Raw genomic sequence first — 16,608 nt, 5'->3', positions numbered from 1 at the left:
CATGTATTAAAATTTAACATGCAGCTATATAAAATCAGCGATAACCTCTATTAATATCCTCTATCAACCTCCTCTAGCAGCACCCTGTATTAATATTTTCAGTGAATATCCTCTATCACTATATTCTACCAATATCTTCTGACAATATCTTCTATCAATGTCTTCTATCAATCTATATAAATCTCAAATTTAGCCATATGTTTGGATGTCTGCCTAACTATAGCTATTACAGTTTTGGAAGAGTCCGTGTCACAGATGATTTGATCTCGAAATCTCCCGCTCTCCAGACAATGCACTGAACCACTTACCGATGCAAAATTGATGAATTAATTGAGTGATATATGTTTCCTTTTGTTGAAAATTCGCATATCGCTTTGCGTTATGGCGCAACATCATTTTATGCTTGCTCTCATGGCTCTTATTAGTAAGTTTGGCAACACTAGCCTACTCAAATTAACCATTGTCACTGTTTCAAGATAATGGCAAGTAGCAGGCAACTACATTACCTGCCACTGTTTATCAGCAAGCTGTTCTTAAAACCTGTGCAACACCAAGCATTCGGCTTGTATTCTGATATAAGACAATCAACAGTGCTTCAGACACTAATTTGTTCCAAGCAGCATTAAGCTTGCAGGATGCTATCTATGCTTGCTTCGGCCTTTACCTTTTCATGAGTTACCACTTCAACTTCTTCACCCTACCAGTAGTAGCCTGTAACTTTGGCTGGCTTTGTTATACTAAGTTCCTCAACAACGCTTGCGAGATTAGCTGGTAATCCTTCCACATTGATCAAGCTAATAGGATTTTTGATTGCCCAGATGATCTGCTTACAAATCTCTAATGCTATTAGCACATGTTTATTAACTCATAAACTTTTTAAGCTTTTGTACACATTCGTCAAAAAAATGAACGAAGAGATAATGCAACTATAATACAATAAGACTTGGGGGCAGCCTTCTGTTAATATAGCACCTTCAGTAAATCAGTCTCAAGTACTCTACATACAAATATTTAACAATGGAATGTTGTTTCTACAGTTTTTTTAAAATAATATCATAAACAAAAATTATATGCAATAAATTAACTTGTTTTACAGTTAGATTCATATATCAGTAATATCACACATATAGATAGAAAAATATAATATATTTAAACATCGCTGAGGTTAAAAGTTCTTCTGACGCGACCAGCAAAAACCTTTGATCTGCAATCTATTTGGGAGAAAGTTCATAGCTGAAATCAAACTAAAATTGTTTGGGTCAGCATTAAGTCAGCTGTGTCTTTTACTCCTCTTCTTTTTCTAGCAATGTTAACAGCCTCGATAGTACCTCCTACAAAATGGTTACAGACTACAGTTTAGAGACAGATATTAATTATCACCCAAAAGGATATTTGTGAAATTACAACCAAGCAGCAAGATTTTAAGATATGTACTGGTTATAAATACTAACTGTTGCGTGACCTTGCCTATAACTGCCTTATATATTGACATTTGGTTTAACCAAACACATTGCTTGAATTCTACAATTTATTTCTAAACTGAGGTTATGCCCTACTTTTTTGTTCAGTTGTTCTGACAACGGCTAGCTGATAATTGCTGGATTTGCTGAAACGCTTGAGGCATATATAACAATTAACTAGTAAAGATCAACACAAGAAAGCTAGAACTGATTCTGAAACCAAAGACTCTCGAGTTTCGAAATGAACCAAAATAGAGAAATAGCTGAGCAAAAGCAACAAATTTCAAATAAAACTTGATTCGTTTTTTAAGCGCTATGGCATACCCCATCATCAGTATTATTTATAAATTATTTTTGACAAATTATCATTTTCGTTTAAATTTTTAGAGTTTAGGAGTAGATTAATAAATATACACTTTTTGTAAAACCACTAGTCATAAAAATTGAAAAAAATGTTTGAACCATAAGCTTATGGGTTTCTCAAGCGTCTTTGTAAAATACAACACTTATTCTAAAAACAATAAGTACATAGCAAACGCACTTCATTGCCAAAACAAACTTTTTTAAACAAAATTTTATGTGGTGATATTTGTTCAATAGCTAAGCATTGGCATCTGAACTAGAAAACAATACACTTCAGACAAAAAACGTTTTAACACATAATTTTTGCTTCGTTTCATTTACCTGATTTCCTTCACTGTTTCTATTATTGCTGCTGTCATTATTATTGTTGCTGTTACGTCTGCCGACTCTGACACAGTCCTTAGAACCACACGCTGTCTCACAGCACTTGTGTCGACCGAAGCAGTCATCGTCATACTCGCAAGCACTCTCTTCGTCTGCCATACATTCTTCTCCGGGAACGGCTAGCTGTGCAGATGGAGGACAAGTACCTGCAAGCAGCATAGTATACACTAGTCCGCCAGCAGGTTCATGTGTCAGGAGAGATTTTTATGTGTAATCACTGTGTTCATAATTATATCTTAACACAGCAAAGTGGCTGAGTGGTAGAGCAGTAGCATGCTTTGCCCTGAATCTAAAGCCCTGCGTTGGATTCCTGTGCGAAGAAATATTTTTTTTACTAATATTCACAGTGTGACTTTAAAGAGTTAAATGAACAGAGATGACTCTTATTATATTAAATATCAACTATTCAATTTTTTTAAAGATTTTGTGAATTAATATATAACTCTCTGATAGAACTCCAAAATAATTATCCTTAAAGTGTGAGAGGTATGACTTTGTCCGTATACTGTTCAGCATTCCTAGATCAATGCTCAATAACTTAAAGCTTCTCATAACATCTGTGTGTTATTTTATTGCTTATCAGTCAATAAAATTTCCTAAACTCAAATAAAATGGTAGCTGTGCATATTTTTATTGAGTCTCTGACAGCTGCTCAAAAGAAACGTAGTAAAATCACTCGCTTACCTTGTTTAGGCTCGTGGTATTCTCCCTCTGTGCACTCGAATATCAAGTCTCCACTGGCTTTTTTAGCTGTTGCACAACAAACCTGTCCAAATCCTTCGCAAGTGTCGTTTTGCCCTGAGCATTTAGAAACTTTTTCAGGTTGAGTGGGCAACTCCAAGTTGGGGCAAACAAAGAACTGAAAAAGTTTGCAATGACATGATCGATGCGATATATTTTGTAAGTGACAATTTAGTGAGCTTTAATCAAGCTTTAAAAATAGATTGTAGACTGCTTATACATGCATTGTACACTGAAAAATATTGTATAATGCATGTACAAATATTGTATACTGAATTGTATTGTAGAATGTTTGTACATATTACACTTGCTTAATAGTACTTAGCAAGTGCCCAAAACCGGCAACTAAAAATTGAAAATTCCTGCTAGTTGATAACCGTTAAATGCTAAAATGACAACTAGCAGGCTAAAAAACCACTTTTCCTGAGAATTTGAAAAAGTAAGTTTGCTATGTGCAATGACAAAAAATATTCATACGACTGCCTTGATGCTAAAAGCTATGCAGCTCAATTCAAATAGTGAGAAAATTACTTTTGTTCAATCGCATTTTTGTAGCATCAGACAAAGACTTAGCATTAGCCAATCAAAATTAATAACAACAAAGCCTATCAACCTATTATCATTATTTAAAGATTGTGTACTTTAGTAAAATCCTGCGTCTTGACAAATGATACCTAATTTGTATTATATTATAATATAATATATTATTATATATTATATTCTTAAGTCTGTGCAGCTTAAAAACATAAAAATAAGTAATTTCAAGAAATTTTAACCGAGTTAATAACGTCAGGTAAATATAAAGGAAATAATTGGTATAAACAATGAATAAATAAAATCAAATTTAATTTTAGCAACTTTCAGCATAGGATACAACTTAACTTATATAACATTTTGTTTTCATGCACTTTTAACTTCAGAGCCAAAAAAATAGAATGTTATGAAAAAATTTAACTGATTTGATAACCATGCAAAAAATATGCATGAACTGGTTGGGGAAAAGAGTATGACCAAATGTCATTATAACGTGCTTCAGCAACAAAAATACACCAATCATTTGTAACATATGTTTCACACTATAGACAAAGTTGAGTTAATCACTAGCTTACTCAGCATCGCATTCTCCAGGAAGTTTGTAGCTTTACAACGAGCTATTGGCTATCTTATCAGACCCTGTGTCATTCTATTTGCAAAAACAAATGTTAAACAAAACGATCTTTATGATGTGAGATATCTACATACCTTGTTCATGTCACTACACTCTGTGTGACCACATTGAGAGTTGTAACAACACTTCTCATTAACTCCTGGGCATTCGGAGTCGTACTCACAAGTAGGGGAATCCGCAAAGCATGTGGGAGCTGAATCTCTGCTTGGAAGAATGCAAGGACCTGCAAAAAGGATGTAAGCTGACAACCACATATAAGCTGATGTTTCCCCATCACTAGACCAACTATGTAACAATTGGTTAACACAGTGCAATCTTGCTTTAGACCCCTTCATACGTGTAAGATGTGGAGTCAGCTATGAGTGAGATAGGCAGCAATTTATCAACAGGAAAACCTTGCAGTCTAAGGTGCTGTTAGACATTGTCAGGTTACCAATAAAGCGCAGAAAACAAATGCCTCAAACATTCTTCTGAAATGTTAGAAGATGATCAATAGAGTGGTGCCGGTGTAAGAGTGGTGGTCTAGTTAAATGATTGTTGTGAGTGTGAATCCCATACTATGTGATCTTTTATCGTAATATCCAACGTTGGCTTCAGAAGACTGAGCAGCATGATCATTGTTACAGTAAAGACGACAGACTTCAGTTAACTACTGATTTAGTATAACTAACCAACCATATGTTGTGTTACATAGATTGATAGCTTACAAAGAGATTGTGCAATAAATACTCTCCCACTTGAAAGCCTAAATATAAAAACCACATCTTCTGATGCAAATGCCACGTATTATGGTTTATGAATTATTTACCATGGAAACTTAAGCTACTGATCTCCACTCATTTTAGCTCACTATAGGTTAGTTCACACACTATGGCTGTATTTACTTGTTAAGTAGATGCATTGTAAGCGGAAAGCATTTCTGAGGCAACAAGGATACGACATGCCTGATTGCAGCTATTAAACTTTTTCGATAATTCGGCGACTATGACAGCATCCACAACATCATGTGCGATGTGTAACGCTTTCGTGATGATGATTGAGCAAAGCGGACTACTCGATCAATATTTTTTATGACCGGTACTGCGGGACTAGTATTTTATAGTTTTTGTAACTGCATAGCATATTGAGAACGTTATACCATGAACTAGTTGCTGATGTAAACGCAGATGGGTTTGTGATAGTGTGAACATTGTTATTACAGACAATCACTGAAGTATTGTGGTTAACACTGAAATGCTTTGATATAGTGTGTACGAACCTTTAAGAGTTGGAGTTGTGCTCACCTGGTTTAGGAATTGTGCTGATTCCCTTTAGGCATTGCTTGCTCTCTCCTGACCAATTGCAACATTTCTCATCAAGAGAGCATTCAGTGTCCTTGCTACAGGCAGCACCTGCTCGATGCACCGGATGCGGCACATTTGGCCTTGGACAGGCGAGGTTCTGCATGATACAACAGATTTAAACTTTTAAAATTTTCTCTGTCGTGTGAAAAAACCAGCAATCAATTTTGTATGTTTCAACAAGCCAGCATTGGCATCAAATTTTTTAGGTGAAAGATGCTTTTTTTAAACAAAATAGACATTCACCTAGAATCATAACTAATGCCTCAGATGTTTTCTATTTTTGACACCAACATACTACATACACCGTCGTATGTTTCAGTTTATGAACCTTCTCTTATTACAACCTTTGATTCACCACCACTTCTCCTCAATACTATTAGATTACCAACTTTTCAAACACCTCTGTTCAACTCATTCAATAACTCCAGATTTCTGTCTTTTAATTTTTCTATCTTGTTATGTAATGGAAAACATAATTTTTTGATGATTACCGATGTAAAGGAAATGTTATACATACAACTGTGTATGACAATAGAATAAAGTTGTTTGCTTTCGATAGATTTTCAAACCTTTTTAATGCTACCAGATTTTGAAAACAGATATTGGAATGTTTTTGGACTTTACATAGTCTGTAGAAACTACTGGGCTCTTTGCTACACAATATCGAATGTCACCACAAGAAATATTAGCTCTCATGTTTGACTTCAACAAATAGTACTCTGTACAGTGTTTTGTTGCAAAAATGATTAGCACTATGGTCTTGGTGAGCAAAGGCAAGTAGCATAGACTAACGCAAAACCCTACAACTATGTTTATAAAATATGCAACAATAAAATTAATCTACTAGTTATAATAGCTAGTGAGCTGGCACTCTTTTTTATGTGCAAAATTATTCGTAAATCTGAAAAGGGGGTTCAGGTGGTACGGTGGTGGTGCGCCTACCTTCAAATCCAGATATCCGATTTCAACTCCCACGCGATGCATTATTTTTTAAATGAGTTTAACGTGGCTACTGGTGAATGAACAAATAAATAGACACGACTCTTATTTTCGAAAAATTACCAACCGTTTAAATAATACACTCAACACTTACCTCTCTAGATTAACATTTGTATTCTAACAGACTCGTTACTCAGAACATGCTCAAAGACAAACTGCTGTTGATAATTTGATAATTGAGAAAAAAACATTAACTGAAATTAGCATAAGACAACCACCTACTAGGCTAGTCTCACAAACTAAATGTTTGACATACCTGTCGAATACTTAAACATTCTTTGTAGCCACAGCCTGGATTAAGACAGCACTTTTCATCTTCTCCTGGACACTCGTTGTCAAACCGGCAACTGGGCCCATCAGCGAAACACATGTCATTGACTTGGGTTATTTGAGGGCATCGACCTATGTGTAGGAACAATTTGCAAGTACAGGTAAATTTGTGACTTTTTAGCAAACCTTATTTTAGAGGCATATATTTGTAAAACCTTTGTGTTAGATTGAATTTATCTAAATGAAGTGCACATATGTATGTATAACTATACAAGCTGCTGTAACCTATGAGTGTGGGCACGGATGTATTAGTTATATGCTTCTAATAACTACATACACCACTATCAAATAATATGAGACCAGCTCACAATTTAGGAGAGATTTTTTGGTAGAAATAATTTGCTGCCTCAATTCTGCTAGAAACCACCACAAACCACATACTATTAGATGCAGAATTTCTAACAAATAATATGGAGCAAGTTTCACTATAAGCAGCAATTGGCAATTAATGTTGTTCCAATGACAAGACTTGTGCCCTGGGGATATAGCATGATGACACAACTCCATTATCTATGATATAAAATGGGATTAAAAGACTAACTTTATTTCCCGAGAACATGGAAATTTTTTGCATATAATAATATGCAATACTTGGTAATTAAATAGATTAACATGGTTCCAACAAGGGTACCAAGATGAACAAAGGTGTGAATTATTGAATGATCTCATATTTTTTGACAGTTTTATGTTCAGCCTTATATGGTCTTTGTTGATATCTATTTACATAGATATCTATTTGCATAGTGATCGCTTCACTTCCAAATTATCTTTCCGTTTTTTTTTTAAGTTACCGCAAGCAAAACGAGTTGAAATTGAAAACATTTGAATTAGTTTTAGTGGTTCAAATTCAGACTTGAATCGATTTGGCTATTTTATAACACAATTTTTAATTATTTGGCTGTTATTTCAATTAGTTTGAACTGGAAAATAACTAGTTTGTTAGAGGTTTAATAGATAATCCAGTTATGTTATAAGTAACAGACGTGAGATAGTATACACTGTCATATCCATATGATGTTGGATACAGCTAGAGTGATTTCAGTCAAAGTAATTTAAATTAAAAAGTGACATTCAATTGAAAGTCTGTAAGTTTGATGAGATAAAACATATAATACAGCATATTTGATCAAAACTGCTTGTTTTTAGTAGTGCATTTTATTACGTATTACGTAATTACAACAAAGAGGTAAAATTAACTTGCGTTCCTTACTGATTTTACAAAATCTTCTACTCCTTTGAAAACATGCTCTTCATGACTTTCACTGTAATACAAGAATATAGAACTGCTTTAACTTTAATCTGGGCTAAACTTATGTGATGCCTTTATTATCAAAATTTTATAACATAATGTTTGAAAAGATCAAATAGACTTATTTAGTAAAGATTTGAGAAATCACAAAGCTTTTATTTAACTTTAAAAGCTTTTTAAGGTTGCATGAAAGCTTTTATGTAACTACTACTAGGTTTATGTAACTACTACTGGGTTTATGTAACTATTACTGGGTTTATGTAACTATTACTGGGTTTATGTAACTACTACTAGGTTTATGTAACTATTACTAGGTTTATGTAACTATTACTGGGTTTATGTAACTACTACTGGGTTTATGTAACTATTACTGGGTTTCCATGCTTCAAATGCATTTGGAGGTTTTTCTACTTTGAATCATAGAAATGTTAAAATCTCAACAGATTTGACGCCATTTCGCTTTGCTGAATATTTGCGAAGGCACTCTTTGGGAGACTGCTATTTGACGTCACAGAAACGCTCAATGTCAATGAATTTAAATTTATAATACCCAGCTTAGCTCTCTACAGCAGAGGTAAAAAAGTTCAGCACATTTCATCACACTACCAACTAGGTATATTCCAACTACTATTTCCAATAATAGGTTGCTCAAACAACAATGATGAGATAATTACCTTTTTGTTTAGTTCATTGGCTTATTCATTAAACAACTGATACTACCTTTTCCTATGCTTAACTCTTTTAGCAGAGAAAAATATTTTTTTGTTCCAAAAGCGATTGTCGTTCATGCATCCTGTCAGGTAAAAACTATATATGTAGCAAATAGTACATTCTGTTGCTGTTTTGTAATAGAGAGGGATACTAATATTATTAATTATAAACAGAATTCTGATCAAGTATCCTGGCTGAGTTAGGGCAGCAAACGTACAAAGTGTGAATTGAAAAATGACCTTGACCCAAAAATGCTTCTACCTTAACAAGTTCTGTTTTGAGGAGTACAACGCTAGTCTTGGAAGAATTGATAAAGTGCAAATCTGAATCGCTAAAACGGTAGAGTGCAAATTCGTCGGCAGAGATCCACTCCAAATTCATTTGAAGCATGGAAACCCAGTGCTTAAAATTTTAAAATGAATTGCATGCCTTCAGTACTTGGAATGGAAAAGCTATTCCTTAAAGACAATTGTTATCGGTTTCTATGAACAAATTTCATGGAGAGTTTTTTATATGTAGTAAGTTTCCTTACACCAGTAGTGTAAAACAGCCGTGTCAATCTCATTGTGTTTTGATTCGGTGTGGCTGTCTGGAAAAGAAACTCTCATATAATGTGCCATAGAAATGACCTTAGAGACCAATGGTGTCACACGTGTGCGTAAGCATAATCTTGCTTTCCTGTTTATTTGTATGGATAAATTTCTGTTGTTGCAATACTCTTATCCATTGTTCTACTATAGTGCCCTATGGAACCATGATCTGCTTATCAGCCCAGCTTAGTGCTTCCACACTGGCACACCCAGGTGTTGCTACACCATCACTGTATAAAAACGCACCAATAAAATATCAGTGACTACCTAACCTAAAAGTAGGTTCAACTAGCAACTTACCTAATCTCTGTTTTTTGGAAATTGCCTTTAAGCAGTGTTTTGCATCTGACCAATCACAGCACCTCTCCCCTTCACCACACTGCTTGTGTCTTTGGCACACTGGCTCCGTTCTTTCAGGAATTGGTCCTCTCCTCGGAGCACGAGGACAGGCCAGTGTCCTTGGTCCAAACTTTTTGTTTTTTATTAGTTTGCCAGCTTTACTTTTCAAATCATTTTGTAAAACCTGCAAGGGAAATGCAAACCGTGGTATATTTTACTGTTCATTTCATCTTATACAATCTGTAAATGATCAGTCTAATCTAGTACCTTTTAGTTGGGAGTGTCATGCATCTGTTTATGCATTAAAAACTTTTCAATAGGTGAATGAAATTACGTTAACGTTTTAAACAAAAATAGAACTTTCTTTGTAGTGCAAACATGAACTATTTAATATCCTTCATATGCTTTAATTTCAATAAACTTTTTAGGCGCAATAAGATTAGTTCTCCAATTATTGATAGAACCTACAAAATTAAAGCTTTTTGCGTAAGAGTCAAGACTAAACAATGCTATACACATAAACTGCATATAAGTTTTCAAAAACTGCAATTTTGATTTCAAAATTGAATAATATGAAAGAAGAATTAAATTATTTCAAATCGTTAATAATCTGTCTTTTGAGCATGCAAATGAACAATCGTAACAAAGAAAAAAAAGCTATGGCAAAATGTTGAAACTCATCAAAACTCATTTAAACAGCTTTTCCCATAAGAAGCTGTTATTTAGACCAATTAAAAAAAATAAATGGCCAAGCGATTTTACAAACGAGATAAGAAGCACCAAAATCTGTCACGTCAACCATCTGATAACCAATGATCCTGGCTATGAATCACCCTATTAAGGCAATTTCAACAAGGATATGCTTAACTTTACCACGCAAAACGTTTCTTTATCTTGCGGATTATCCTCATTTTCCTGTTTTAGACGTCAGAAAAGTTTATCACTTTAGAAATTGTTAATCCATCGCTCTTTTGTTAGCCTAACAGTTTACAGTGAGCCGTGTCTATTTAGCTTCAAGCTTGAGGCAAATGACTTAGTTTAATAAAACCTCTTGGAACATTTTGTTTAAGTGTTTGCAGCTTCTTTGGTGCAAAAAGGAAAGAACATAAAAGCTGACAATTGTGCTGATGGCAACAAGACGAAATATTGTAACAATGGCTAAGAATTTTTCCTAGACCGAACTAAAAAACTCAAAAACAAACAATTATGTACTACATTGTATTTGTATGACTCACCTCAGTAAGTTCTTCTAGTAGCACATCTTGTTCAATAGCTAGGGTCGTTCCCAAACTAGCCACAATGCCCAGGAGTATGTAGATTAAGTTCTCGGTCTAAAATTAAAATATAGCATGGTCATAGAAACACTAAAATATATCTCTCAATTTAAAGCACAACATCTTGAAGCTGAAAGTGAGTTTTATGTATTTTTACGTATATTTGCAAATATCCCTTTAGGCAGCATTTTGAGTTAATGGGTTATATTAGTAGGTACAGTCCAGCAAGCTTATGCCAGAGTTAGTTGTTGAATAAACATGGCAACAAATATTTGGATACAACATGAAATGAAAATATAAGTTTTCAGGTTCGCATATGCAATCACAATTTTCTGAAATAGAATTGTGACATGAGAAACAAAATTGAATCTGTGATGAGTTGCATACTTTTAAAGCTAATGTTCTAAGCTCTCTGTGGTATCTTGTTTTAGTTTGGACAGTTCTAAAAATTAGCTAGTAAGATACGATTGGTTTGTCTACTGGTACTGTTTAGTTTATTCATTTAGAGCCATAACACACCTGAGTAGCATTCAGGTGTGCAGTCTATTACTATGTTACCATGGAGGTGTTACTCCTCAAGTTCACATCACCCGCAAGATAGAAACAGCAAAAATCTGGAAGTCAAGCAAGTTTATTACTCGCAAAGTTTTATTGAATGCTTTACGCTTGCTAACGAAGCGCAAGCAAATGCCACCCGAGCGCTCCATTGTAAACATCACTCACACTTTAGCGGTTTCTATTTTGACTAGCGTAGTTCCGAATGTATCGCTATGACCTCTGTCATAGAATGATTTTTTAACAAAGCGTCCACACTAGTCCACAACATGCAAATATCTGGTGAAACACTTATCGCACTGTAACTCAAAATTTGCATAACTCAAAATACACATTATCTGCACAAGAGAAATATAGTATCTATATAATATCCCAACGTAGAGTGAAGATACCTACCTTCATGTTGACTGCTTACGTCTAGAATGCACTTTCGCTTCTTCTGAACTCTGGTCTTAAAGTGCTCTGACTCGCGACTCCAGCCAACAGATCATGCATGAGTGAACTCTAATCCCAGCTGTTTTGACATATGAGTAATCTGGAGCTTATCTTGGTTTAATTACTAATCCCCAAAACAGATACGTAAAACACTCTTTGTTGCGGTAGTAGACCAACTTCTTAACGTCACACTCTATAGTTAAATAGTTAAGCAATAGAGAGTCTATTTAAACTGAAAGAATAGTCTGTACCTTAGAACTAATTCTAGAAACATGCTGTCAGAATCCTGCTTATAGACATTTGTTCGCTATTATTATCAAAGATTAACTAAAGCCTTCAGTTTTGTAACTTGTGACTGGAGAGGTTGCAGCTTGCTATATGCTGATTACAGGTTTCCTATTTGGCGGATCTTGATAAATATAGAACACACCTTGTCTGTCTACCTTACGGGATTCATCTTTTTTAACATCTGAAATATTGTTCTTTGGCACTTACCAACTTACGTATGCACTCATGCGCTGCGAGCCAGAACAAATGAAAGCTTAGATGTCATCAAGAGCTCTCATCTCTTTTAAAAGTTGTGTTAAATCAGGATAATATAAACTGCTTTAGGGTTTAATAGAGTTAAATGTTTCATGATTTCACTTGGTCACAAGAAAAGTTTTTGTGCTGATACACAGCCCTTAACCATGTTCATCCACTTCTTCATTACTCTCTTTTGTGACAGCATTTTAAGTATAGTTTTGTCTAGCATCAAACATAAATGCTTGAACTTCTTTTCTTTGAGTAGGTTTCAGTTTTTAAATAGATTATTTATAAAAATAATTTGGCATAAATTCTAACTGTATTAGATTTATCCCACGACCAAATGAGCGGAGTGTGTTTGAGAGTTTTATGATAAATGCATGTGCACATAACTCATGAAAATTATTCATCAACAACGTCGCAAACCCTCGTACTAAAATCTCATCAACAAATTTAACCATTTTTCTGTGGAGTCGTTTAAGTATAATAACAAAACACATATAAACCTATTTAAAAATATTACCAATTCTTTGAAAAGTGTCGACAGTATTTTAAAACTTACCCATCTGAACGGATTATACACAAATAGACAGATTAATTTGGCTGAAAATCGTTATTAAAACTTGCCAAGCCTTACTTTTATCAAAATTAAGACCGGCAAACAAAACGCCGAGCGACAGAGAATAAAACCATTAAGTCATGCGCATTTCACGAAAAATAATGTGCACATTTCACCAGTCTATACCATTGTCGAATTACCGAAGGTTTCTGCAGTTACCGTAAAAGTACTGAAATAGAATCGTCCCTTTTTTGCCGATTTCAAAGTAACTGACATCTTAGACACTTTTGAGTACTTTGGTATTCTAACTGATGTCCAACGCACTGTAAGTAAAGGAAATGACGATGATATTTTTTTCTAACGATTCTTATGGGAATATCACTATATTTAATTGTAAGTTTGGATGATTATTGAAGTCTTATAGTCACACTAACAACATCGATGATGGGCAATATGTTACTGTTATTATTTTTTCTAAATAGTTTTGTCAAATAGATTTTCTAAAAATCTATATAAATATCACAACTTCTTGATATTGTTAGCTACAACATTTTGAAATGTAAACAAAATTGTGCATTGGTTTCTATTATTACTCTATTACTATATTAATAATATTGGTTATTTTAATAATATCAGTGCATTTTACTTCTAATATTGCATTCTCCTATTGCAGGGGGAGAGATATAAACATATAATCCTTTCCTTTCATTATTGCCGTTTTTTGTACATAATAACATCCACACCCAGTACATTACAGCTACCATTGCAGTCATCCTATTGCACTGCAGTGCCATTTGACTGCTAATATTGCATTTCTCAACCATCAGTACCCTTTCTTTTTTCCAATATCACTTTGGTGGTGGGCTGTATGACAGGGGTAATTCTAGTATTATATAACCGTAGAGTGAAAAACTTTAACTTTCTTGTTTTAATATTGAAAAAACTTTTTTAAAAACAATATTTTTATCTCAATTTTAATTTCTGCCTAAGCATTGAAATATTGAAAAAATGACACTTTTTTAATGACAGTCAGTACTCACAAAAAATGAAACAATAATGCACATATTGGAGTATGCATTAAAGGCAAACTTCAATTGAATAAAAAACTTTTCCTAAATATTGTAACAAATATTTTAAAAAAAGCCCAGCAGTCAACACCACTCTTTAACAGGAAGTCTGTATAAATGTTCAAAAGACTCTCTTTTTGGTAAGATGTGAGATCAAAAGGCATTGACTGTCTTCTTAACAAACTCAGCAGAAGTGAAACAGAAAAAAAGTTCAGAATGAGTCACAGAAAACCGCATGCTATATTTTGAAAATATAGCAAAAACTTCAACTGTACAACCGGTTAATGCCGCAAAGAGAGAGAGAGATAGTTTGTAACAATAATTTTCAGTAAATAAAGTTCAGCGTTTTTTCATACCTAATAAAAAGTATGTATTTTCATTAAATAATGTTGCCTTTTTGTGGCAGGATTTGATAGAATTTTTAGTGTGCAGTTATAGCCCGACCTTCGACCTTTGTGTATATGGGCTTTATAACCCGAGTACCATTGTGCACAAGCTAGAACAAACTAAAACTAGCTTAAAATGCGACACAACTTTTAGAACTACGGCTAAATTAGCTTATAGGAGAAACTTGTTATCAAATGCATAGGACACAGAAATGATGATATGAGCTAATTCTCAGCTAATGTTTAAAAATTCTTTTCAAAAGGCTGGAAGAGCTTAGATTGGAAACTTATAAGAGAACAGTGCTAGTTTGCCAACATGCTTTAAGGATCTCAGCTATAAATATCTGCTATGCAAGGTAATTGCTTCAACTTGCTTGTTACAGATAAATTTCCTACCCTTCAATTCTAAAAGTTATGAATAAATTGCTAGTCAATCAACTTTGACAATAGCATTTTCCTCATAGAAATTAATGGGTTGCCAGCACTCTATGCAACAAACAGGATCTGTCTCTGTAAGTTAAGATTTTTAGCTCGTCTCCTCAGGTGGCTGCACATGTCTTTCATAAGCTGCCTGTCTATTCTCAACTCATCTATAAATCTTAAGCCATGTCGAAGCTGTACACTGCTTTCTTCCTGTCAGCAACGTGGCTGCTGTCAACAGCCAAGCCAGGAGAAAGTGTCACATGACTTTACACTCTTCCCATCCAATTTTATTTTGTTTTCTTGTTGCAACCAGGCCTACGGGCTAGGCCAACAAGCAGATCATGTTTCTAAAAGGCGCTATGGTAGAATGATGGTGGTGAGACCTTGCTTGACCTGATGTCAAGGCCAAGCAAGATCTATGCGCACGCATGCACAAATGCGATGCTGTTGGTTTTTGAGGCCATTTCTATGACACAAAGATGGGGCATCTCACATGTTTTTTTAATTCCAAATAGACGTACTGAATCGCAACAGAATGAGTGCGACACAGCTGTTAGCATGATGGCATTCCAGCGACATATGTAGGTGTGTCACTAGACTATCACTGTTTAGAAACTTAGCAATTATTTAGTTTAATAGTGCTGTACAATGAAAAATGATGCTGTATCCTTGTAACCAACAGCAAGTGCCATTTGGTTCTGTTTAAAAAACAGGTATTGACAAAATTAACGGATGACAACATCCAATCTTTAGTTTTTTCTTGGCTAATTAAATGTAAATAACTGTAAAGCTCTCTTTTGCTTAAGTAATGGTGCTAAAAAATCAAAATCATTTCTTTGAAAAAAGATTTCTGCTTTATATTTTTTGTCAAAAGGTTTCTTTTGAAAAGTCATAAAGATTATAAATTTTCTTAACTGGATCCATTTTGTGCTTCTCATAATGACTCTCCAACCTTCTATAAACAACGAGCGTCTCAAGCTGTCGACTTCGGAAGCAGATGACAGCAGTGACAGGATTAAGCAAGATTATCTTAATTTATGAGATGCTGCAACGCTACAATGATGATAAAGGATTTAGTTAAAGCCTGACATCAGCTTGGTCAGGATGTAGGCACATTTTAACTTCACAAATGGATCTTTCTTTGCATTGCAACACATCTTTATGAGGTTGCGACAAACAATTACATCTGATAATATATTTTACTAAACTTTTATATTATAAAAAATAATTGAATTGATGATAGCGTGCTTAGAAGTTAGAGAAAAAGGTTTCAAAGCTACCACAATTCTTGAATAACAAGTTTTATGCGTATATTTGGGTTGTCAGAAAATGATAATAAAAAATTAAATTACACAACTTCTCAAAACTTCAATATAATTAGATGAGTTTCTAAAAGTTATCAAGTTAAATTATCTTAAAACTGAAAAAAGATAATAGCTATATTGCTCTGTGAAGTCTCAACAGCTTGATCAGGTAGGTCCTTCTGAGCTTGGTGAGTGAGACTCAATTTGAAAAAATTTTTTGGTTGCTTGGGTTTGAACAGCTGGTTTTCAAAACAAAGCTAGTTGTAGTTCCAGATGTGCACATACACTGTAATCCATATATTATCACAGTGAAAACACTGAGGAATGTGTTGTAGTTGCTGCACTACCATCTAATGTCAAACGAGTGCAATGACTCAGAAGTGTGGACTGACTGTTGAAGACC

The 16,608-nt window shown here is 34.3% G+C and overlaps 1 protein-coding gene across 1 annotated transcript; it reads right to left on the bottom strand.

The window, feature by feature from the left end:
* Positions 1 to 847: 847 nt before the first annotated feature.
* Positions 848 to 11,954, bottom strand: LOC137402194 (uncharacterized). The gene is made up of 9 exons (XM_068088680.1): positions 11,903 to 11,954; positions 10,913 to 11,008; positions 9,639 to 9,861; positions 6,715 to 6,860; positions 5,400 to 5,556; positions 4,191 to 4,339; positions 2,892 to 3,066; positions 2,145 to 2,353; positions 848 to 1,331 (listed from the first exon to the last, which is right to left on the bottom strand). Exons 1-9 carry the CDS (start codon positions 11,906 to 11,908, stop codon positions 1,284 to 1,286), a joined length of 1,209 nt encoding a protein of 402 aa, XP_067944781.1. The 5' UTR covers positions 11,909 to 11,954; the 3' UTR covers positions 848 to 1,283.
* Between the last annotated feature and the right edge of the window lie 4,654 nt (positions 11,955 to 16,608).

This window comes from Watersipora subatra, chromosome 8, assembly GCF_963576615.1.
Source record: "Watersipora subatra chromosome 8, tzWatSuba1.1, whole genome shotgun sequence".
Taxonomy (NCBI): domain Eukaryota; kingdom Metazoa; phylum Bryozoa; class Gymnolaemata; order Cheilostomatida; family Watersiporidae; genus Watersipora; species Watersipora subatra.
The sequence above is the reverse complement of the archived record's forward strand: the minus strand, read 5'-3'. Positions and strand labels throughout refer to the sequence as shown.